The sequence below is a fragment of the Cervus elaphus genome, chromosome 18 (assembly GCF_910594005.1).
Source record: "Cervus elaphus chromosome 18, mCerEla1.1, whole genome shotgun sequence".
Lineage (NCBI taxonomy): Eukaryota > Metazoa > Chordata > Mammalia > Artiodactyla > Cervidae > Cervus > Cervus elaphus.
The window spans coordinates 113,267,459-113,294,138 of record NC_057832.1 but is presented as its reverse complement, the minus strand read 5'-3'; the positions used below and the strand labels follow the sequence as shown (position 1 = coordinate 113,294,138).

The 26,680-nt window shown below is 40.0% G+C and overlaps 1 protein-coding gene across 4 annotated transcripts in view; it reads left to right on the top strand.

Annotated features, from left to right (window-relative positions):
- The window catches only part of TPK1 (thiamin pyrophosphokinase 1), a 358,776-nt gene that overhangs the window by 234,719 nt on the left and 97,377 nt on the right, over window positions 1-26,680 (top strand). For all 4 annotated transcript variants that reach the window (XM_043871993.1, XM_043871994.1, XM_043871991.1 and 1 more), the window contains exon 8: window positions 18,247-18,358. In XM_043871993.1, coding sequence (XP_043727928.1) covers window positions 18,247-18,358 — 112 coding nt within the window. The remainder of the gene's footprint in view (window positions 1-18,246; window positions 18,359-26,680) is intronic.

The window sequence follows — 26,680 nt, the reverse complement described above, 5'->3', positions numbered from 1 at the left end:
TCAGGGAGAAATAGCAATATGCAGATATGCAGCTGATGCAAAGAGGAACTAAAGAGCCTCTTGATGAAGGTGAAAGAAGAGAGTGAAAAAACTGGCTTAAAACTCAGCATTCAGAAAACCAAGATCATGGCATCTGGTCCCATAACTTCATGGCAAATAGTTGGGGAAACAATGGGAACAGTGACAGACTTTATTTTCTTGGGCTCCAAAATCACGGTGGACACATGACTGCAGCCATGAAATTAAAAGATGCTTGCTCCTTGGAAGAAAAGCTATGACAAACTTAGCCACCATACTGAAATACAGAGACATTACTTTGCCTACAAAGGTCCATGTAGTCAAAGCTGTGGTTTTCCAAGTAGTCATGTGCTTGGAATTCTCTTAACTTTGAGAGCCTGACAATAAAAAAGGCTGAGCACTGAAGAATTGATGCCTTGGATCTGTTGTGCTGGAGAAGACTCTTAAGAGTTCCTTGAACTGCAAAGAGATCAAACCAGTCACTCCTAAAGGAAATCAACCCTGAATATTCACCGGAAGGACTGATGCTGAAGCTGACGTTCCAATATTTTGGCCACCAGATGTGAAGAGCTGACTCATTGGAAAAAACCCTGATTCTGGGAAAGATTGAAGGCAGGAGGAGAGGGGGACGACAGAGGATGAGATGGTTGGATGGCATCACTGACTCAGTGGACATGAGTTTGAGCAAACTCCGGGAGTTGGTGAAGGACAGGGAAGCCTGGCATGCTGCAGTCCATGGGGTCACAGAGAGTCAGACATGACTGAGTGACTGGGCAACACCACTAATGAAAAACAACAATCATTTTCATTGATAACGTAGAAAGAGATAACTCTTCAGTTGAAAACCATGCCTGCTGATTGAAGATCCACAGTTTTTAACTATTTTTCACATAGTATGTTTTTTGTTTTTAAGACCCAGGTACATTCAATATATCTTAGAAGAAACGGACAACTACCGTGACTGAGATGTTAAATGCCAAGTATTTTAAAAAATAATGTTACTAATTATTAGAATAAAGGCTTCCCAAGCCTAGTTCCTAAGATTCCTCGCAACAAAGATCTGCTGACATCTTACAGAAAAACACTCACAATATGTTGTCTTGGCTTTTTAAAAAATCATGTATCTCCCTTTAATTGGGCGAGATGGCTGGATGGCATAACGGATTCAGTGGACATTAACTTGGGCAAGTTCCTGGGGATGGTGAGGGACAGGGAGGCCTGGTGTGTGGCCGTCCATGGAGTTCCAAAGAGTCGGACACAACTTGGAGACTGAACAACAGCAAGAACACACACGCACACATGCACTTATTTCATTGTCACTGTGTCATTGGCCTGTATTTTAGTATGCCAGAGTCACACATTTTACACATTTTAAGTACAGAATGACAAAGTCATGACAAGATTAATCATGATAAGCAGGCACTAAGTCCTTAATAGTATTGAATTTGGATTTAGAGAATGAAAGAGGATACATAAAAATGACAGTGGCATTCAAGAGCAGGGCCTTGTCTTTTATAATCCCAAAGAATGTTTTCTTACAGACGACTTCAGAAATTAAACCCCAAAAACATCCTGTGCTGTTTTTCCTAAGCAGCCACATTCTACAGAGAGAATACAGTGCTTTTCTTGTCCAGGTCTAGACAGAAAAGTGCTATCAGTTATTTAGAATCTGATTTATGCCTGAAGAGAGTGGCTGCCACTCTCTGTGATTTCAGGGAAGCTGGGTATCGAGGAGCAATTTTCCAAGAATTGAAAGCCGGTGCAGAGTTATGAATAAACTCTGAGAAGCTTTGACCTTCCCTGTCAAATGATAGGGCCATAAATATGTTGGTAATTCTGCTTTGTTGTGAGCACCTGTTCTTTTCCATCATTGTGGAGTTTCTAGGATACCATAAATTGGTACCAGCAGAACTAAAACAAATTTTTTTATTGTATAAAAAAATTAGAAGAGAAAATATAAGGTTGAGAACACAGGAAGCAGCCTCTCATGTGTTGCTCCTGCAATTCGTCTGGAATTAGAGGATCCAACTGTGGAAACTTTATAGTATCCAAATTAAAAATAACTGGTCACATTTCATCATTTATTTATATGAAATTAAATAAGTGACTTTTGGATAGGAAGTGAGATCGTTAATGCATAATATTTTTAATGATCCTCCTCCCCCCCTTATGCCAAATTCATCATGAAATATGGCTCGTTCTTGCTTTAATATGGTCTTTTTAAATACATTCAGTATAGTGAATTTAGATACTGTAGTGTGCTTAAACATAAGATTCTGTGTTTTCATGACTTTGTTATGTATCTTAATTCTATTAAGATGCAATTTATTAATTGTTGTTGGAGAAAGGCATGGCAACCCACTCCAGTAGTCTTGCCTGGAGAATCCCATGGACAGAGGAGCCTCATGGACTACAGTCCGTGGGGTGCAAGAGTTAGACATGACTGAGCAACTAAAGCTATTAATTGTTGTGGAATCTTTCCTCTGGCTTCGCCCTTACCTTTCTCAAGCTGATAGTTTAGGAAAGAATAAATATGATGGAAAAATCAGTGCAAACAACCCGCAGAAAAGGAGGTGAAGAAAAGCTGGTTGTTGGTTCTTTCTCAGGAACTCAACTTAACTATTATTTATTGATATATCATTGCCTTTGAAAAGCTTCTACTGGCACAATTTATTATTAAAAGTTTGAATCCAAAAAAAAAAAAAAAGAAAAGCTGGTTGTTTTCCTTTAGAAAGAAAGAAAAACAAAACTTCGGTATTGTAAAAGGGATCCATATATTCTTTTGAACAATAGTGAATATATACATACATGTATATATGTGTGTGTGTATACACACACACAGAGACACATTGGGCTTCCCTGGTAGCTCAGACGGTAAAGCATCTGCCTACAATGCAGGAAATACGAGTTCGATCCCTGGGTTGGGAAGATCCCCTGGAGAAGAAAATGGCAACCCACTCCAGTACCCTTGTCTGGAAAATCTCATGGACAGAGGAGCCTGGTAGGCTACAGTCCATGGGGTCACAAAGAGTCAGACATGACTTCACTTTCACTTTCATATATATTTATATATATTATATGTACACACATACATACGTCTTGTCTCTTTTAGGGACACTTAAAGAAATAGAAAGGGCACAGGAAATGAAGAAAAATAAGCAGTGGAAATACAAAGATACAATAGTGCAGAAAGAGACATCTAGAAAGAGTTGAAGATTGTGAGTCACCTATGGCACTGTAACAAGTCGCCGCAAAACTTGGGTGTCATAAAAGAACAATAAGCATTTATTAAGTCTAAGAATTTCTTTGGAGATCTGGAATTTGGGCTCTTCTGAATCCTTCAAACTTGAGGTCTCATGAGGTCGAGTTGTCCCAGTGTCAGTCATGTGGTTTCCGGGTGGCTCCCTCCCATAGCTGGCAAACAGGTGCTGGTTGGAGGCAGGGAGCAGCTCCATTCCTCTCTGCACGGCCAGCTGGTACAAGGGTTAGTCCTGTTCAGTGTAGGAGAGTCACTAGGCAAGGACACAGATTCCAGGAGGCAGGGTATCTTGGGTGCTATCTTGGAAACTGACCACCACAGAGAAATAAGATAAAAGAGCATTAGATGTACATGAACACACATACTTGTAGGAATCAGTTCAGTCGCTCAGTCGTGTTTGACTCTTTGTGACCCCATGAACTGCGGCATGCCAGGCCTCCCTGTCCATCACCAACTCCTGGAGATTACTCAAACTCATGTCTGTTGAGTCGGTGATACCATCCAACCATCTCATCCTCTGTCGTCCCCTTCTCTTGCCTTTTGTCTCTCCCAGCATCAAGGTCTTCTCCTGTGAGTCAGCTCTTCGCATCGGGTGGCCAAAGTATTGGAGTTTCAGCTTCAACATCAGTCCTTCCAATGAACACCCAGGACTGATTTCCTTTAGGATGGACTGGTTGGATCTCCTTGCAGTCCAAGGGACTCTCAAGAGTTTTCTCCAACACCACAGTTCAAAAGCATCAATTCTTTAGCGCTCAGCTTTCTTTATAGTCCAACTGTCACATCCATACATGACTACTGGAAAAACCATAGCTTTGACTAAATGGACCTTTGTTGGCAAAACAATGTCTCTGCTTTTTAATAAGCTGTCTAGGTTGGTCATAACTTTTCTTCCTAGGAGCAAGCATCTTTATTTTTTTTTTTTCCTTTATTTATTTATTTATTTTTTCAGTGGGTTTTGTCATACATTGATATGAATCAGCCATAGAGTTACACGTATTCCCCATCCCGATCCCCCCTCCCACCTCCCTCTCCACCCGATTCCTCTGGGTCTTCCCAGTGCACCAGGCCCGAGCACTTGTCTCATGCATCCCACCTGGGCTTGTGATCTGTTTCACCATAGATAATATACATGCTACTCTTTCGAAACATCCTACCCTCTCCTTCTCCCACAGAGTTCAAAAGTCTGTTCTGTACTTCTGTGTCTCCTTTTCTGTTTTGCATATAGGGTTGTCGTTACCATCTTTCTAAATTCCATATATATGTGTTAGTATGCTGTAATGTTCTTTATCTTTCTGGCTTACTTCACTCTGTATAATGGGCTCCAGTTTCATCCATCTCATTAGAACTGGTTCAAATGAATTCTTTTTAATGGCTGAGTAATATTCCATGGTGTATATGTACCACAGCTTCCTTATCCATTCATCTGCTGATGGGCATCTAGGTTGCTTCCATGTCCTGGCTATTATAAACAGTGCTGCGATGAACATTGGGATGCACGTCTCTTTCAGATCTGGTTTCCTCAGTGTGTATGCCCAGAAGTGGGATTGCTGGGTCATATGGCAGTTCTATTTCCAGTTTTTTAAGAAATCTCCACACTGTTCTCCATAGTGGCTGTACTAGTTTGCATTCCCACCAACAGTGTAAGAGGGTTCCCTTTTCTCCACACCCTCTCCAGCATTTATTCCTTGTAGACTTTTGGATAGCAGCCATCCTGACTGGCGTGTAATGGTACCTCATTGTGGTTTTGATTTGCATTTCTCTGATAATGAGTGATGTTGAGCATCTTTTCATGTGTTTGTTAGCCATCTGTATGTCTTCTTTGGAGAAATGTCTGTTTAGTTCTTTGGCCCATTTTTTGATTGGGTCATTTATTTTTCTGGAATTGAGCTTCAGGAGTTGCTTGTATATTTTTGAGATTAATCCTTTGTCTGTTTCTTCATTTGCTATTATTTTCTCCCAATCTGAGGGCTGTCTTTTCACCTTACTTATAGTTTCCTTTGTTGTGCAAAAGCTTTTAAGTTTCATTAGGTCCCATTTGTTTATTTTTGCTTTTATTTCCAATATTCTGGGAGGTGGGTCATAGAGGATCTTGACCTGTGGTTTATGTCGGAGGGTGTTTGGAGCAAGCATCTTTAATTTCATGGCTGTAGGAATACAGGAGAGTAAAGACTAGGTGGTTCAGTTGTGAGGTGAATGTGAGTCCATGGTCACTTGACTTGTGACAAACATAGACTGCTGCCATATTACTTGTTACTTCAGACCCAGTGCATCGCACCCAGTTGCTTAATTGTGCCACTGTGATAATAATCTTAACAGCACAGAGCTATAAAGCTAAGCTGCATTAAGGCACGATACTTCTCTCAAAAATCTTACCATAATTTTACCTAAGCACCGAAGAATTGATTTTGAACTGTGGTGCTCAGGAACACTCTTGGGAGTCCGTTGGACAAGAAGGAGATCAAACCAGTCAATCCTAAAGGAAATTAACCCTGAATATTCATTGGAAGGACTTACACTGAAGCTCCAGTACTTTGGCCACCTGATGCGAAGAGCCGATTCATTGGAAAAGACTCTTTATTCTGGGAAAGATTGAGGGTAGGAGAAGGGGACGACAGAGGATGAGATGCTTGGAGGGCATTATTGACTCAATGGACCTGAGTTTGAGCAAACTCTGGGAGATGGTGAAGAACAGGGAAGCCTGGTGTCCTATAGTCCATGGGTCACAAATAGTCAGACATGACTGAGCGACTGAATAACAACAAGAGTCAAAAACTACTCCCTCCCAAAATCAGCACTTTTACTTTTCTGATGTTAAAGACTTCATTTGTAAGAGGTACCAAAATAAAACTACTGTGAAAATTAAGATTGTGATCTGTTGATATATAACTTGAAAGGTGTATTTATTTTAACCTTGTGCCAATACATAATACTTACTATATTATGGGGTACTTTTCAGGTTGCTTTCAGAAGACAAAATCACATTCGTGACACAAAAAATGAGAGGCAGGTAAATTATCTAAAATTATAAGTGAGTCTTTGTTTTGTTGCCCATTGTAGTCCTTTCGTGTGATAAAAAATAACAGTAATGAATGCTTATAGAGCTTATGGTACCTGTGGCAGCATGATTGTACACACTTCACATATCAAGTCATTTAATCCTCACCACAATATTTCATTCTGGTTTAATGGATGAGGAAAACGAAACAATAGCATGGTGCAAAGCAATTCAAATCCAGAAGTCTTTCTTCAGCACCTGTGCCTTTTAACTGGAGCCCTGTGTGTAGAACAGGCTACCTCAGGCTGGCTCAGAACAAGGATTCATTGATAATGATAGCATTTTCCTCAGGCTCACTCCACGGCCAGGATCTCGAGCCTAGCGAGTCCTCAGGGGCTAGCAGAGGGAAATGGAAAGCTTTCAGAAAGCTAGGAGTATTTCTCTTGAGGGAGGGGTCAGTGTGGAGTCAAGCAGGTCTGACTTACTGTTAATGGGTCATCTTGGCAGCTGAGTGGACTCTGGTGCATCCAGGGGAGATCCTGCCATGGTGACTTGGATAAGGCAGTAGTGAAAGCAATTGTGAGAAGTGATAGGAATCTGAATATAGTTAGAAGACGGAGTATAAATGGGATTTCCTCCGGGGTATGGAAAAAGGACTTCCCACCTGAGCAGTTTGAAAGATGGAATAGGAGTCCCCTCAGATCAAAAGCTGTGCATAGGGGTGGGTTTGAGATAAAAATCAGGATGTGTTCAGCAGGCAGTTGTATGCGCATGATCAGAGAGAGGTCTGGCTAGAGATACAAATCTGGGATTTGCCAAGATCTAGATGATTTAGCTGAGCTCACAAAGGAGAAACATGGATTGCTAAGTAAATTAGAGAGGAGGAGCTCGCTGAGACCAAGGGCCCAAGCCCTGAGGCAGTCCAGGTATAGGGTTCGGAGAGAAGAGGAGGAGACAGCAAAGGAAATTGTGGGTGAAGAGGAAAACCAAGAGGAGTAGTGTTCTGGAAGCAAAGTAAAGATAGTGTATCACGAAGGAGTGAGTGATAACCCATTGCAAATTCTACTGACAGTTTAAGTCAGAGGACTAATAATTGACCATTGGGTTTAGCAGCTTGGAGGTCATGGGTTGTTTTGGTGAAAGCCAATTTGGAAAAGAGATTAATTAAGCAAAGGCTTAACTGGAATGAATGTAAAAGAATTGGAACAGTGAATTTAGAGAACCCTTTCTAGGAGTTTTAATCTAAAAAGGAACAAATGGGTTAGCAAGGTGATAGCTGGCACTTGGAGGTCAAGAGTAGTTATATGAAAACAGCTAAGCTTAATGCCTCTCCCTACCCCATTTCAATAAATATCTACTGTATTCCAACTATGTGTCCAAAACTGGTTGATGTTTTAAAGATACAAAAATCAGTGAGCTGTAGTTTCTCCCTTGAGAATGTGCATGTAACCCAGGCAAGGGTTCATGGAGGGCTTTGGAGAAGTGCTTTCATCAAAGATGTGAGGCGTGAACCAAATCTTGGAATTTGTGTTTGAGTAAACTACTGCTTCTAATTTATACATCATAGGATCTGGGGAAGAAGCGAAATGTTCTGTCTGCTCCTGACTAAAAATATTCAGATCTTTTAGACAGTACTTTTTTATCTTAATCTTTTTAATTTTATTAGCCCAGTCTTTGGTTTTTGGCTTTAACCATTCTTTATGAACTTCTGGAAGACCCAGTAATCATGTTTTGAAACACTAATGAGCATCCCCATATTCTTGTCAGCACCCTCCTTATGATCAGTCACTAGCAAAGGACAGTTAAATGAATGGGAATGTGTAAATAGAATGGGAAATGTTGAAGAGAGGTGGCTGGGGTCAAGGAAGATATTAATTCATTTGCTGCACAAGTATTTATTATTTAGGATAAACGTTGCACAAGATCATGCAAAAGCTTAACTTGGTGGTTGACTATAGGGAACAAAAATCAAGAATAGGAGGAAAAACAAAGGAATGAAATGGTCGACTGGCTTTTGAAGAAAAGCAGGAGGATATAGTAAAATGAAGTAGACATTAAAATCCCAGCGTACTTGGGTTTAGATCCCACGTCTGTTAGTGAATACTTGAGTGATCTTGAGCAAGTTAATGATGATACTGAGTCCACAGCCTCTAATTTGGTAGCAACTCTGTCACTCTGACTGTTACATGAGTTATGGTGCCCGGAAGAATATTAGGTCAGAGCAGATATTCAAAAATTGTTATCTTGCTTCTCTTTTTTCTTCAACTGGAACTTTCTCATTATTTCTTCCTGTATATAAAGTTTGATAGTCAAGCTGGGGTTTGAAATAAGTAAATGAATGCAAAGTTTTCTTTTCCTCTCCCCTTCTTCAGTAGCACTAACAATATCCCATGAGCATCGTGAGCATGAGTGGAAAGCGAAACAAAACCAAAGGAGACACCCAGTTCAGTTAAATATGCTGAACATCAGCCATACTGCCTCTCAGTAAGCAGACATGATTCCTGGAGTGTATTTGGGTAGGATAATGAACAGGATCATCCAGGAGTGTGTCCACTGTCAGGCTATCTCACAGTTACCCTCTGTTCCTGTTCCCGTCTTAATGACTTGCAGCTTCTGCTGTGACAGAAAGAAGTGCATGGAATCCTGTCAATGGAGTATTTGTAATTGTTGGTTGTATGTGGTTTATTCTAGTGTCCCTTTGAGCAGACATTATGTACACAAAGAATTCTATCTCAGTGACTAAGAATTTTCAGTTCAACTGGACTCTCCCTCATCTACTTTAATTTTGATAAAGATTTTTCTAAGCATATTTATGCCTTTTTATTGATACTTTTTCCTTTTGCTCTAAAACAATAATCAGATGTTTTATTGGACACTTAGTATGTTCCTTCCCCTGTGCTAAATATCTAATGGAAATGAAACGTGGGGTTTTGCCTTCAAGGAAATGTTTTTGATTTTTAGGATACAACATGCACCCATTTGAGAGATTCAAGACAGTAACAAAATGCTCTCTAGTTTGTAGCATAAAAATTAAAGATTGTAGACATTAAAAGCAAGTGATCTGTGTTAACTGGAATCCAGAGGGAGCTTTTAAAAGAAGGTAGAGTTTGACCTTTGCTTTAAAGCTTCTCTCCGTTAAGGATGGAGATAAAACCCAAGAATAGACAGAGGAACGTGGGCCTCATGCTCACATGCTGCATTCCATAGAGTAACATTTATCTGAAGTTATTTGAAAACTCTGTGATCACTCTTTGACTCAAAATATATCTTTCAGTGTAACCTGTCCTGTTTCCACTGTTAGAAATGCTTGCTTCTTGGATAAGTATTGTCTTTAAAAGTCGTTTAAAATGTCCATATCTTTTGGAGGAGCAAAAAGTAGGTTTCTGACAGTTTAGCATGAGAGCATTCACCAGATGATTTTCTCTGACTGGACTAAAAGGAAGGCTTAGAGATAGGATAGGATATATTGTATTAAAAAAAAATCAACACTAAAGTGCTAGGGTAGAAAGGATAAATGTTGACTACATCAGTTTTAATTTGAACTAGTATAGTGTTGGGAGTTCAGGAGAAAATTAGCCTATTTTACTGTCTCTTCCAGTAGTGGATGTTTCATAAGTATTTTTGACTTTTGAATAAAATAGCCTAACAGTTTATTGTCATTAACCTTTTAATCAGAAAGTAAGCCTACCTCTTAGCAAAATACCTATGATTTCAGCCTCAGGTGGCTAAATAATTGCCCAAACAAAAGTCAGATGGAGGTTAGTAATTTCAAAACATATCAGTGAAATGTTCTGGCTGTGGAAATATTCAACCAAAAACATAGTTTCAGGTGCTGTGTGCAAAATCACCATTCCAAATCAGTATTTTCCTAGGTGGATTTTATGAAATGCAAGTTTCATGAGTAATTGTACAGTGTTATTTTAAGGGGCAGGGAGAGGATCTGTAGTCAAGTAAGTTTGGGAAACACTTGCTCAGGTAAATAGAGTTTTTTGCTTCAGAAACACCTAGAACACCTAGGATGCTGGTGTGTGCTGTGACTTCCAGGAGGGGAATTCAAGAAGCTAGTGTTCTAATCTTTCCTGACTATGTGAGTAGGGTTCTGTGGGATAAACTTTTGAAAATGTGGTTTTATGATATGCTTGGAAACTCTAAAAGCTCTCTATAGATAAGGAATTAATGCATTTTCAGAAGGAAACACAATCAGTGAATCAATGATGAATAAATGAAGAAATATAAACCAACATACTTGAGTTCTGAATTCTACAGTTGTGGAGCAGAATAAAAGTAAATGTATGAGTCCTCTAGCTCTGAGACTTTATAATTGTAAGTTCACTGGAAAGCCCATTTCTCTTGTGACTCCTTTTAGTCATGTGAATAGTCACAGCATGAAATGGACCAGCACAAAAAAGTCTGTCTTGATGTTGGAGATGTAACCTCTTTGCTTAGTAAATATAGTATAGATGCTTCTGTTGACTTCTTTCAGTGTTCTTTCCTGCAGCTATTGAAATTTCCGTGGTGTTATCCACTGATAACTAGTTATCTGTTAGCTGATAACTTTTAACTACCTGCACAAACTAACAAAAGATGAGCTACCAGAGGTTAGCATTCTATTTTAAGTCTGTGTACACTGTATTCCATTCCTACTGGGTCTAACTGTGTGCCAGAAATTTTAGCTTCAGTTAGCTAACCTTCAGTTAGGGTGTGTAATACCAGCACTTTTAACAGCAATTTGATAAAAGGTTATCCACTTCCAAATAGGAAAAGGAATACCTCAAGGCTGTATATTGTCACCCTGCTTATTTAACTTATATGCAGAGTACATCATGAGAAACTCTGGGCTGGATGAATCACAAGCTGGAATCAAGACTGCCGGGAGAAATATCAATAACCTCAGATATGCAGATGACACCACCCTGATGGCAGAAAGTAAAGAACTAAAGAGCCTCTTGATGAAAATTAAAGAGGAGAGTGAAAAAGTTGGCTTAAAGCTCAACATTCAGAAAACTAAGATCATGGCATCTGGTCCCATCACTTCATGGCAAATAGATGGGGAAACAGTGGAAACAGTGGCTGACTTCATTTTTGGGGGCTCCAAAATCACTGCAGATAGTGATTACAGCCATGAAATTAAAAGATGCTTACTCTTTGGAAGGAAAGTTATGACCAAACTAGACAGCTTATTAAAAAGCAGAGACATTGTTTTGCCAACAAAGGTCCGTCTAGTCAAGGCTATGGTTTTTCCAGTAGTCATGTATGGATGTGAGAGTTGGACTATAAAGAAAGCTGAGCACAGAAGAATTGATGCTTTTGAACTGTGGTGTTGGAGAAAACTCTTGAGAGTCCCTTGGACTGCAAGGAGATCCAACCAATCCATCCTAAAGGACATCAGTCCTGGGTGTTCATTGGAAGGACTGATGTTGAAGCTGTAACTCCAATATTTTGATCACCTAATATGAAGAGCCGACTCATTTGAAAAGACCCTGATGTTGGGAAAGATTGAAGGCAGGAGGAGAAGGGGACGACAGAGGATGAGATGGTTGGATGGCATCACCGACTCAATGGACATGAGTTTGGGTAAACTCCGGGAGCTGGTGATGGACAGGGAGGCCTGGCGTGCTACGGTTCATGGGGTCGCAAAGAGTCAGACACGACTGAGCGACTGAACTGAACTGAACTATCCACTTAATAAACTAGCGTCAGCACCTGCTCCTTGAATATTGTGCAGTGAGTAGAAAGGACGTTTGTGTTCCTCCTGCCTGCGTTCACTTGCTTTGTGAATGAGCTTGTTAAATTGCTCTGTATTTTGTGAGTGCCCCACTCAGATAATTTAGCATAAAACTTGGCATCATTATTGAACTTAAAGGTTTTAAAGATGTAAACAGGATTCAGATGCCTCAATGTTTGGTATTTTTGCAAAAGCAAACGATAGGGTGAGCTTTTCTCTCTTCTCTCAGTCGTGTCCTTGTCATTTTCAGAGAGGAGGTAAAATGCAATCAAAAGGACAGTGATTTTTCACCCCTTCATTAGGTGTCCACTTGTGTATGTGTTGCTCTAGGTTGACATTACAGCCTAGGGACAGTGACAGTGGCTGTGATGTTGCCTGTCCCTTACACACTCAAAAGTAGGATTTTCGGCATGGATGCCAAGCAGTGTCTTCCTTGCCTTTCACTGAATTAGTTTTATCCCTTATTGAAGTCGGTAATATGTTAAAAATAACCATAATTGGAAAACCAAACTGTCTGTGATTTATTTTTGTTCCATCTTTACCTTATAGAACTGCCTTTGACTTCAAAGAGTCATCTTAGCTCAGAACAGGCGACAGAATAGGAAGCTGAGCAGTGATTCATGAGAGTAGATGGAAGTCAATGATTAGTTCATGTGCCTTTGGTCTCCTGTAATGACATAAATCTTTAGGGAAGTTCTATACTGTCAGGCTGCATGCCTGCCTGTGTCAAATCCCATATAGGCTAGAATATATTATGAATTGAGAAATCTGAGGAAAGAACAGAAATTCCTTTTGTTGTTCGCTGTAAAGGTGCCACACAGACTTGAGGATACAGAAGAAAAGCGTAGTATTGCTCTCAGTTAACCATAGGAAGCTAAATTTGCATAGTAAGAAACACAAAGACCAATTCACTTGTGGCTAAATACCTTTTTGGAACAGGAGAAAAAAAGGTTAACTGATTGAAGACAAAGACATATCTGTGACTTTTTAGGTCCACAAACTAATTTATTCCCAGATTGAAAATTTCAAGGTCTGTTGAATCTTAAAATAATGAGGAAAGCAATGAATATATAACAGTACTGGAAAAGAAAGCTTACCATTCTGTCATTTAAATCAGTGGATTTTGTAACAGCCACCCTCTCCCTGGGATAATAAAACCTAACATGTGTTTATGCTGTTTCCTTTGTATTGTACGATAGAAGTTAAAGAATCTTCCTAGGGAGGAGGAGAGAAATCATTCCTTATTTCCTTTGTCATTCCTGCCTGCAGTTAGGCAGAGCACCAGACATGGTAATGCATTCAGCCAACCACTTCCAGACCATTAAGTAGGCCACAGACAGAGGAACGAGGTGAAAAGGTAGGAATTAACAGTAACACATGGAAAATAAGGTACCCAAGGACCCATGAGTCGCTCTTTGATGAGAAATGAAGTGACAGTTCTAATTGTCAGCAACACATTACCAGAGACAGAGGTAGAATCACCTGGTCCAGATGAGCATCTCCTACCCTTCTTGGTCCCATGTACTCTGCCACCCAGTACCCAGGAGACCGCAGTCCCTGCAGCCCCTCTGATGCGCTGTGCTTTCTGATGGGCCCCTGGCAGTCCAGCCGTCATCAGGCTGGGGTCTGTCCGCGACATGTGACCATCATCCCTAGTCCTTTACTGGTGAAGCCAAAGCAATTCTAAGGAAATCAGAATTTCTGCAGTACCCTCTCTCATGAACTCCTTTGATGAGAAAAGAGGCTTTGTAACTACTTTCGGAGTTTGTTAAAGGCTGTTACATCTGGCACCTCTCATCAATAATTTGTATTAAATTTAGCTCCTTTTTTGTCAGAATTATTTTTAGTAGGGAGAAACAAAGCTCAAAATTCATGTGTCAAGCTATTTCAGCATAAATAAGCTTAGGGAAAAATTCTAAACAAAGAAATAAAGGTAGCTCATATCTGGAAATAAAAAGGAAACAGAGAAAACCACCTTTTTTCTTAGGGGGGAGAAACACAGCAGAATAAAGTGGTAAGGACAGGTAAAAAGCCGCTGCCTGTTCCCCGTGTGTGGTTCATCTGGGTGGCTGTGGTTTCAAACCCACCAGCGCCTGTTGCTGTTCGTTAAGGGATGAGAAAGTGAAAAGGTCATTGAGAGACTTAAAAAAAAATAATAATACTGTTTATGTTTACAGCAGTTTTATATTTACAGAAAATTGAGCCAATATGAGTCCCCACATTCCCACTTCTCCCACTAGCAGTTTCCCCTATTATCTTGCATCAGTGTGGTACATGGGTTACAGTGTGGATACATTATTAAGGAAGGTCCGTCACTTGCGTTAGGGCTCACTCCTCGTGTTGATCTTTCCGTGGTTTTGACAGAGGCCTCCTCGCGTCGCTGAGTCACCGGCACAGCGTCACTCCCAATAGCTCCGCTCCTGACACGGGCCTGGGCACCCCCTGCCCGCGCAGCAGCCGCCGCGGGCCTCCACGCACGCGCACGGCCCGCACGCCTCCGCTCCGCTCCTGTCGGCTCCGTTTCATCCGTGCGTTCCCGGACGAGGGTCTCCGCTAAGCGCGCCCCTTGCTCACACTGCCGTCCCCTAGACCTGATTGGATCTCTGATCTGGTGCCTTTCTTCCTTCCCTGTGCCTTGCCTTCCGTGCCCTGGTCACAATTTCCATGTAGACAGCTGTGTGAAGAGCTCTCCTGTGACACTGGTTTGAGGCTGGAGAATGGAGCTGTTTCAGACCCCACCTCTCAGTCCCATTGCTGCCACGTGGGCGCCTTACCCGTGTTACCCATAACTCCGGCCAGGAGCAACTTTCAGATCCCCTTTGTAAAACTCTGCAACTCTAGGCTCTGTTTCCTAATTCCCATATGACAGAAAGGGTGAGGAAATGAGACCCATTGCACTTTCTTCTGCTCTTTTCCTTACCTGTGCCTTCTGAAAATTACAGCATTGCTTTTACACTGAAATAGGTAGAGAACTTCTATAATAATAATGCGGTTTATATGCCTGTGTTCTAAATTACATGAAAATACCAAAGATCATTATTCAGGAACGAGATTCGTTTTTATTTCACTTTTGAGTTTCTCCCATGGCTATCTCCCAATCATTCCTCTTTCCTGAATTACTGTTTAGAATTATTGAAATATTTTCTCTGGTTTTTCCTTCAGAAAAGTCTTCTCCAGGGGATTGTCTTTTCCTTCTCCAGGGGATCGTCCCAGCTCAGGGATCGAACCCAGGTCTCCCACATTGCAGCTGAGCCACCAGGGAAGCCCCAGAAAAGTCTAAAAATTTCTAAATCTTGTATTGCTTCATATCTAAAATATGTATTTGTTATTTGTATGAGATTTCAATGTTGGATCAGTCATACTTGTTAGTTCATAGCATGTCATCATCTCTGATCCAGACAGTAGTCCTCATTGGTTGCTTGATCCATTCCTTCCCTTTTGTTCTTGTATCAATTCCCATTGTGCTTAGTTGCTAAGTCGTATCCAGCTCTTTGTGACCCCATGGACTGTAGCTCACCCTGCCTTTCTGTCCATGGGATTTCCCAGGCAAGAATACTGGACTGGATTGCCATTTCCTTCTCCAGGGGATCTTCCCAACCCAGGGGTCAAACTCACATCTCTTGCATTGGCAGGAGGATTCTTTACCACTGAGTCATCTGGGAAGATAGCAATCCCTATTAGGGAGAGGAAATTGTTAGTGTGTGTATATATGCTTATATATTTTAAATTTTAATATAGATTTTTAATTTTGTTAGTAGAAGAAGTACCTTTTTAAAATTTATGTATTTTAATTGGAGGCTAATTACTTTATAATATTGTAGTGGTTTTTGCCATACATGTGACATGAATCAGCCATGGGCATACATGTGTTCCCCATTCTGAACCTCCCTCCCCATCCCATCCCTCAGGGTCATCCCAGTGCACCAGCCTTAAACACCCTGTCTCATGCATTGAACCTGGACTGGCGATCTGTTTCACATATACGTGTTTCAATGCTATTTTCTCAAATCATCCCACCCTCGCCTTCTCCCATAGAGTCTAAAAGTCTTTTCTTTACATCTGTGTCTCTTTTGTTATCTTGCATATAGGGTCATCATTACCATCTTTCTAAATTCCATATATGTGCATTAATATACCGTATTGGTGTTTTTCTTTCTGACTTACTTCACTCTGTATAATAGGCTTCAGTTTCATCCACCTCATTAGAACTGATTCAAATGCATTCTTTTTAATAGCTGAGTAATATTAGGGATTGGGGGCAGGAGGAGAAGGGGACAACAGAGGATGAGATGGCTGGATGGCATCACCAACTCGATGGACATGAGTTTGAGTAAGCTCCGGGAATTGGTGATGGACAGGGAGGCCTGGCGTGCTGCGATTCATTGGGTCGCAAAGAGTCGGACATGACTGAGCGACTGAACTGAGCTGAACTGACTGAATATTCCATTATTTATATGTACCACAGCTTTCTTCTCCATTCATCTGCCGATGGACATCTAGGTTGCTTCCATGTCCTAGCTATTGTAAACAGTGCTGCAGTGAACACTGGGGTGCACGTGTCTCTTTCAATTCTGGTTTCCTTGGTGTGTATGCTCAGCAGTGGGATTGCAGGGTCGTATGGCAGTTCTTGCATTTATTTTCATTTTATAGATGGGTTCTTTAATTTACCATGATTCTGTTTCCTACTGTGCATTATGTTTTCCCAGTACATTGTGTTTTCATTCCACCCACATTTCTCTGCGTGCATGTAATCTATTGCTTGTTGTATATCTATGTATATTGCCTATCTTTCTTCCCTTGATGGACACCACGTTCAAATGTAGTTTAAATTTTCTTTAAAAATCTTCTTTGTGTTTGAATGTATATTCAAGCCCTTAGAATTGAATTTATGCCCTCTCCTTGAATGCTCAAATAGAAACAGATGTATATGAATTGTATCAGTAGTAAATGTCTGAATGAACTTGTGTTATATACAAGAACTCATGTAACCTAGAGAACTGTTTTCCCTAATAAAAGCAATCTTTTAACAGAAGACAAATCCTACTTGTATCTTGAGGCGCATGTACAATAGAATAAGTTCTCAGAGATTACAGTATACAGTACAAGAGCTATAGTTACAGGTAAAATGATTGTACAGGGATACCTAGATACCTTAGTCTGGTAATATGTCATATGTTAAATATACTTTAAAACATTATTTTATTAAAATGAATATATTTTGGTGTTTATTCCTTTAGAGTTGTTTGAATTATGAAAAAATACCTTTTTTACTCTATTGTTGAATGTATGCGTATGTTGATCTTGTCCCAAAAGAACTTGAAGTATCTTTTTATAAAGACTGTGTAACCCTAAGGACAGAATAGCAAATAGGGTGGGAACAGAAAAGCATTACTTTGTAGAAGAAGAGTTTCCAAGTATTTTATTTAAAAGCAAGCCTTGTGGCCTTGATTGAGCATTACATTTAACTTCCTTGTAAACTGAAAAATAGAAAACATTTTAAATTATGTCCGATTTCATAATCAGAATAGAAGGTGAGCATACTCACTTCCCAGGGTCGGTATTCTGTTTCCTGGTAGACAGACTTTGTCAGTGAGCATCTCCTAGAGCTGTGGGTGTAGGAAACAGACTAATCACTAGTAGGATTGACATTGAATTCTAAAGGTCAGAAGCCCAGTTCCCAGGTAAAAAGCAGTGTTGTGTTTACCCTCAAGCAAGCATTTCATTAAGACCCTTGAATTCTGTATCCTTTAGTGCTCTTTAGCACATGGAATCAGTTTAGTCTTTGGAAGTGGAAGGTATAGGTAGTAATCCTGCTCCTGCTGCTTGTTATCTGTACATCCTGGACAGTTTAATCTCTGCAAACTTCAATTTTCTGATATGTTAAAGTAATAATTAACAGTAAGATACCTTGTAAAACTGTTGCTAGTATTAAGTCAGGTGAAAGTTCTATAGAATGATTCAGTACATGTTGTTCAGTCACTAAGTCATGTCTGATTCTTTGCAGCCACATGGACTGCAGCACGCCAGGCTTCCCTGTCCTTCACTATCTTCTGGAGTTTGCTCAAATTCATGGCCGTTGGGTCTGATAGGTGATGCTATCTAACCTAAGTTTGTTGTTAGGATTAAGTATGATAAATTACGTGAGCCATCACTAGGATGGTTCCTGGTACATATGACCAGATCTTCAGTGCACAGTAACGTGCTGTCTTTTCTTCTCCCATCTTAATGATCACTCCTTCTCTGCCTCAGGGAAAGCACAAACTGCATGTAGATACCGGGATGGAAGGTGATTGGTGTGGCCTCATTCCTATTGGACAGCCTTGCAATCAAGTGACAACAACAGGCCTAAAGTGGAACCTCAGTAAGTAAAACCTTTGCACAAAGGGAGGTTTTCTTTCTTTCTTATTTTTTTACAAAATTTATCTTGATAAATAATTAGAAGTGGAATTGCTCGGTCATATGGGAACTCCAGCCTTTCAATGAAATAGCCAGACTATTGTCCAAAGCGGCCATACCAGTTTTACATTCCTACCCATGATGTATGAGGATTCTAGTTTCTCCATATCCTGGTGAGTATGTAGTGATGTCTCATTGTGGTTTTTACTTTGTTTTACCTGATGACTAATGATGCTGAACACATTTTCATGAACTTATGGGCCATCTGTGTGTATTCTTTGGAGTTATGTCTTTTTAAATCTTTGCATGTATTTTAATTGGATTCTCTCTCTTTTTACATTGACTTGTAAGATTCCTTTATGTACTCTAGATATAAGTCCTATTATCAGATAATATGATTTGAAAATATTTTCTCAGACTCTGACTTGTGTTTTTATTTTCTGAAATTTAATTAACTAAATTCATTAATCTAATTTTGAAGTCCAGTTTTTTTTGTTTTTTTTTATGGATCATACATTTGGTGTCATAGCTAAGCACTCTGTCCAGACTTTTTCATGGTTTTGTGTGCTTGAAATCTACCTTACTTTTCCAGAGAAGTAGCTCTTCTAACTAGAGTTATTTAAACATATGTGATTTTATAAGATTTGCTGTTCTGACTAAATTTTCAAATGTTCTCCAGCACTTAAGAATGTACTAGGTACTAGTCACTCTAAAACTGTCTGGTTTGAAAAGAACAAAAAATGAGGTGGATCTGTTCATGAAATAAATGCTGATTCCAAAAGAAACCATCAGGCATTGTGAAATAATCACCCCTAGTCCCCAAGAATAACAGTTAATGATTTAATCAAAGAGCTTTGAGTGAATGTCAAAGGGATTACCTCATGATTGACCGATACCTCCAAGGTTGTAAAAAGTAAAATATGGAACCATGACATTCTTTTATAACATGTAAAACTTTTTGGTTCTCACAAAGATATAAATACCTCAAGAGACAAATACACTGAAGATTAAAGGATATTTTAAAAGGCCTTTCTAGTAGCCACTGCTGACACAATTAGGAAAAACTAGAGATATTTTGAAGCGAATGTCTGGCCAGCTCATCAGAATTTGAAAGGACGCTGAGAACAGATCTCCTCCAGTGCACGGGAACCTGTGACAGGCTTTGAAGCTGGTTAGCTGAAACTGCCACGAGCTCCCATCAGCAGCTTTTTTGAAAACATTTCCAGCTTAAGACAATTGGTTTACTGTCTGAAGTTCCCATTATTTCCAAGGACCCGTTCTAGCCAGTGGTGAACTTCCTCCTGGATCTGGTAGTGACCTCATCTTGCCAGGGCTGATACCAAGACATGCCGAGCGCTCTGCACAGTGAACAGGCAGCTAACGCTGTGGTTGTTCAGTCACCGAGTCACTAAGTATCTGACTCTCTGTGACCCCACGGACTGCAGCATGCCAGGCTCCCCTGTCCTTCACCATATTGCTTCCTTTATCTTAGGGGTTGAACAGGTGAGAATCATAGGATACATGAGAATTGTTGGTGTTCTTTAGAATGTTCTCAGAGCCTCTGTGGAGAAGGAAATGGCAACCCACTCCAGTGTTCTTGCCTGGAGAATCCTGTGGACGGAGGAGCCTGGTGGGCTGCTATCCATGGGGTCGCACAGGGTCGGACACGACTGAAGCGACTTAGCATGCATGCATGCATTGGAGAAGGAAATGGCAGCCCACTGCAGTGTTCTTGCTTGGAGAATCCCAGGGACAGAGGAGCCTGGTGGCCTGCCGTCTATGGGGTCGCACAGAGTGGACACGACTGAAGTGACTTAGCAGCAGCAGAGCCGCTGTATTCTACAACAATATACTCATCCCAATTCTTTTTTTTTTTTAAACAGTTTTAACTTAAAATTTTCTTATGCAATTTTTAAACGTTACACTCCATTTACAGTTATTACAGAATATTAGCTATATGCCGCATGTTGTGCTGTACATCCTCACAGCCTGTCTTGTACCCGGGGGTTTGTAGCTCCTACTCCCGCACCCCTGTGTTGCCCACCCTCCACTAGTAACCACGAGTGTGTCCTCTGTGTCTGTGACTCTGCTTCTTTTTTGCTGTATTGAATAGTTTGTTGTACTTTTTAAATTCCACATACAAGTGATAGCGTACAATATCTGAATAATAAAGTTGACTCCAGGAAGGGGCCTTGGGCATGACGGGCTTTTAGTCGTCTTGTCTGTGATAAAGTTTCAGCCCTGCCAAAGTGCTCTACACTGTTACTTATCTATATATTTACAGACTGCTTCGACTTTTGAAATAGGTACTTGATTCTCTACAACTTTGGGGAAGCAAGTAATAGCAAGCTCACAAGGTGTGAAAAGCAATAGCGTCGAGACAAAGTGTTTTATCAATGATCTGTGGTACTAGTGCTAATGAATACGGTCTTCTGATAGCTGATACTGCCTTATTAAAAAGTAGTGAAGATAACTGAGATGACACCATGTTGGCTTGGAGACAAGTGGACGGATTATTTTCACAGAGTGGGGGTCTGTCTGTACTCAGAAGAAGTCGCTCAGTCATGTCTGACTGTCTGTGACCCCATGGACTGTAGCCTTCCAGGCTTCTCCATCCATGGGATTTTGGAGTGGGTTGCCAGTTCCTTCTCTAGGGGATCTTCCCAACCCAGGGATCGAACCTGGGTCTCCCACACTGCAGGCAGACTGTTCACCGTCTGAGCCATCAGGGCTGTACCCAGTGTCCTTGTGAAAGCAGAGCTCTCAGGTCCATGTCACACCTGCAACGTAGCAGGATGGGGCTGCAGGAGGAGAAAGGAGATGCAGTAACCTAGGCAGGGGGTGCTCACATCTCGGGTCAAGGAGAGTAAGCAAGTCCTCCTGAGGGAATGCATCAGAATCGTCTTAAGATGGTCTCGAGGCTGGCATTCTCTCTGTCTATACCCACTGTAAAATATGATGCCACAAGTTCTAAAAGGAGTCTGATTCATATGGTTCAATTTGTGATATGTCACATCACAGACTGTCTTTAAAACAAGTGCCTATCATGGCACCATCACCACAAGTGTATGTTTACAAATGTTGTTGAAATCACATACATTACAGTATCTTCAGTCAGTTCAGTCGCTCAGTCGTGTCCGACCCCATGGACTGCAGTACACCAGGCTTCCCCGTCCATCACCAACTCCCGGAGCTTACTCAAATGCATGTCCATCGAGTCTGTGATGCCCTCCAACCATCTCATCCTCTGTTGTCCCCTTCTCCTCCCACCTTCAATCATTCCCAGCATCAGTATCTTAGTTCATAGCAATATGCTGTGGATATTCTGTGATGTGTGTCTGGGACTTCCCATGTGGCGCTAATGGTAAAGAACCCACCTGCCAATGCAGGAGACATAAGAGACATGGATTCGATCCCTGGGTCTGGAAAATCCCCTGGAGGAGGAAATGGCAACCCCCTCCAGTTATTCTTGCCTGGAAAATCCCATGGGCAGAAGAATCTGGAGGACTACAGTCCATAGGGTCACAAAGAGTCAGACACAAGTGACTGAAGCGATTTAGCATGCTCACACATATTTGGGATTAGAGTTTCTCTAGGCTGTGTACACGTGGGAATAAAATAGCTGCATCATGGGCAAATATACTCTTGCCTATACTGGACATGTCGTGTGGCTCAGATAGCAGAAATACCAGTGTACACCCATCCCAGGAGTATGCAAGAGTCCCTGTGCTGCATGTCCTTGCCCCATCCTTGATGACGTCAGATTTAATCATTTTTGCCAGTCTGAGTCAGATTTAATCATTTTTGCCAGTCTGATGAGTGTCAGTGATATTTCATTGCTTCTCTGAAGACTGGTGGGGGAAAATATCTTTGTAGCTATAATCCATGTAGGTTTCCTCTTTCATTCATTGCTACTTTCTTTTGCCCTTTAGCCATTGGACTATTTTTTTCTTTCTTATTAATTTTTAGAAGCTCTTCAGACCATGATGATCTTCAGGCTACACTTCGCCTTTTCCATTTGTTTATGGTATTTTTGTACACAGAGAGATTATTCAGTTAAAGGTAGTTAAATTTATCAGTCTTTTCCTTTCAGATTTGTAATTTTTGTGTCATAATTCATCTTTCTATTCCCTGTGGTCATAAAGATGTTCTTACATTTTAGCTTTAAGGGATTTTTTTTTTTTTTGAGGTCTCTTCTTTCACCTGAAATTGATTTTTGTGTATAATATGAGTTAGGGATCTGATTTTTTTCCTTACTGATAACCAGTTGCTCTAGCATCATTTATCATCCTTTTTCCAGTGATTTGCATAAGTTTTCAAATTCATAGGTATGTTTCTTGGATCTCTAGTCTGTTCCCTTGGCTCACATTCTTTTTCCTGTATTGATACCACACTGCCTTAGTTACCATAGCTTTATAATAAACACAGAAATGTGCTAGGTTGAGCCTACCAACCTTGTTCTTCAAAATTTTCATGGATATTCCTGACTTTTTGGGCTTCCCCAGGGGCTCACGGTAAAGAATCTGTTTGCAGTGCAGGAGCTGCAGGAGACTCAGGTTCAATCCCTGGGTCAGGAAGATCCCCTGGAGGAGGGCATGGCAACCCACTCCAGTATTCTTGCCAGGAGAATCCAGGGACAGAGGAGCCTGGCAGGCAACAGTCCGTGGGGCTGCAAAGAGTCGGACACAGCTGAAGCCCACTGACACACACACCTGGCTTTTTTCTCTTCTTCATAAACTTGTAGCTTGATAAATATTACACACACAATTCCATTGTAATTTTTATCAGAATCAGCCTTGATTTAGAGATGACACTGGGAGACTAGAACAGTTGGGAATGAGAACTCCTGTACAGAATTGAGTCCTCCCATCCATAAACATAACTTCTGTCTCCATTTAGTTAGAGTCTGAGTTGCTTTTGATAATTAGAAATCTTGTCCATACGATCCTGTACTTGATGAGTCATAGAAGGACTCATCTCTAGAAACCTTATACTTAGTGTTGCTTTGTAAAGTACACCTTTAAAAAATTACAGTTTCTGTGTTAATCTGTGCTGTATGGACATACAGTTGATTTTATTTGTATTACTGTATTTCTGAACACTTGCATGGTTTCCAAAAATATGACCTGGGTTCGTAATCATGTTTCTTTCTTCTTCATCTGTAACAAATAGGATTGTGTTCAATTATAAGTAACTGAAATAATAGTTTTAAACAGCACCCCTGCCACCCTGCTGCCACTGTGTAATAAAGTGCAGAGTTAAGTATTTACAGGGCAAGGCTTCTGTGATTTATTCAGCCTTTGTTTCAAAACGTAAGATGTCTCTGTTGCAGCTCAAGTGTCCCGTTTAGCATCAGGTGGAAGAACATGGGGAGGAAGTGGGACAGCACATACTGCAGGAAAACAGGCATCAGGGATTCCCAGCGTTTCCAGAAATCCTTCCTCATTTGATCATTTGCCTTGGTGGCCAGAACTGTCACATACCATCCTAGCTGCCAAGGAGGCTAGGACATGAAATTTTTTTACTCTGAGGACATAGTCACCCAAATAAAATTGAGATTCTGTCAGTGATGAAGGAATAAGTAGGAGTCTGCTCTTCTATCAAAAAAATATCTTTTCTTTGTCTGCCATCTTGAACACTTTAGCCATATATATTAACATAATAAAAACTTTCTTTCAGCCATATTCTTATGGATTTCTGTTTTTGCTTTTGATAAATCCACAGTCAAACTAATTTTGTTTATAATCTGCATTTAACTCTATCTATCCTTTAGATAGACCTTTTATTTTTCTTTGATGTGCTACAGTTTTACTACAGCGTGTTTAGGTATAACTTTTGTTGTATTTGGTTTTCCTTACCTCTGCTGCTTGGTGTCATTCATTGATTTTGAAAAATTATCAGATCCCCCATTTTTCAAATAAGGACATGGTAGTTCAAAGTCTTACTTAGCGATGGCCCAAATTCATGTCATTAGAGATCGATGCACTCCGAATTTGAATTCAAATCTTCAGTGCTGTTTATATGTCAAGTCTGCAATGCTGTTTATATACTTTCCGTAGAAAATAAGTTAATGTTTTTTAAAAAATCACTAAAGTGAATTTGAGATAAAGAGAAGAAAATAAGGGGAAGGAAACTGTAGACAGGGAAAAAAAGCAAAGGAACCAGGAAAGAAGACATAGAGGTAGGAAATTAACATTAATCTGGAAGAAATATAAAAAATTCTGAGGGACAAAACTTTTAACTTCACTACACTTTTACCTAAGAAAAATTTTAAATAGAGTTGCTCTCCATTTGCCCAGGCATCTGCTTTATAACTCAAATTGAGCTTGAAATTATACATCCATTGTTCCTTTTGTGTTTTTTCAAAGTAGAGAAATAAATGACAGAAAGAAATAATTTCATAGCATTGACTGAAAGAGACTCAAATCTAGCCCAAGTGAAAGAGTTTTGAAAGAAAAAAAATTCTGAGAAACAGTTTGAAAAGATTTTTCATCTCTATGGAAATACTTTGTAATAAGTGTGTACAGGTACCAAGATTTCCTGCAGGAGTTCTCTGTGAGGATTTTTGAGTGCCAGCCTATCAAGGGAACAGTTCAAGCGTCTAGTTAAAAAAAAAAAAAAACCCAAAAAAAACTATAGTTGCTATTAGTGCAGTTTCAGTGAAAAGTCTTATTTCTCACTCCATTATACCTTACAAAGTGATTCTAGTGAGTTATCATGGTTTGACAATAGCTGTACATACTTAGTGGAAATGGCAACCCACGCCAGTATTCTTGCCTGGAGAATCCCTTGGACAGAGGAGCCTGGCGGGCTGCTGTCCATAGGGTCACACAGAGTCGGCACAACTGAAGTGAGCAGCAGCATACATACTTAGGCTATAACTTTTGTGAGCTAGCGCCACTAGTGTGTGAGTTGTTTCATATTTTTAAATATCTTTGTCATTATTCTAATTATTGCTTTTCTAGTTCCAGTGCTTTAAGAAAAAAAAAAAAGCACTCAAACTGTGGTGTCCACATTTCTTCTCTGATTAAAGGGCAGTATCTTTTGTATCTTAATTCGTTTGATAATCAGTAATCCAGTTTGAGTTAAAATTTTTACCTAAAACACATAGTCAAAGGTGATGATACTGAGGATGGCTTTTAAAAAATTAATTTTTTTTTTTTCGCAAAGAAGATGTTAGCTAAAGCTTCCCACCCCAAGATCACTTTCTAAAGTTTATAATTTGGTGAAATGACTGTATTTCATCATATCTAAGATGTCATCAATTAAGATGCCTCCTTATTTTATGTACACTGAGAAAAAATTCTACCAATTATAATTGCAGAGATGTGGGGGAAATGTATGTGATAAAACTAGTGAAGTATGGTAGATCAAATAGCATAGAAACTTACAAGTCAAATTACATGCATAGACATACCACTCTTAAACCTGTTATGAAAAATTTTAAAAACCATTGATATGGGCAAAAAGATATCTGTGTATCTTTAAGTGGATTCTTGGGCCTAGTCTAGAGGCCCTTGAAGGGTTATCTGGTTCTGTGTGACACTTAGCTTTTCATCATCTTTGATTATTTTAGAAATGTTGTGGAATTGGAAGACTGGTAAACGGCTGATTATACTGTATATGATTCCTATGCATATAATTCAGTTGAGCTTTTGTTTTGAAAACTCCATGCATTATCACCTTATATGGATTGCCAATTTTCTATTAGCAAATCCATTTCAGCATTCCTGGCTGTCTTAGTAGGTTTATCCTTTGTAGTCGTCTTTGAAACAGTTTTTTTTAACATCATACTAGTTTTCTCATTAATTAATGACTTAATTGAAATCTTTGTGTTCATTTTACATCATACTAGTTTTCTCATTAATTAATGACTTAATTGAAATCTTTGTGTTCATTTTATATTTGTATGAGTCATTATTTTACCCTTTAAAAATTAAAAAATAAATCAAATTGTAATCACCTACAGTGGTAAAGAATCCACCTGTCAATGCAGGAGATAGAAGAGATGCAGATTCGACCTGTGTGTGAGGAAGGTCCCCTGGAGGAGGAAATGTCAACCCACTCCAGCATTCTTTCCTGGAGAATCCCATGAAGAGAGCCGCCTGGTGAGCTACAGTCCATGGGGTCGCAAAGAGTCGGACACAACTGAGCACACACACATTATACTTAAAGGATCACAGGCTGTTCCAGTCTTTAAAAAAAAAATGTTAAAAGTTTTATTGCAAAATACCACTTAACTTCTGCCTGTATGCATTAGGTCAGAGGGAGCCCTGGGACAAAGGTC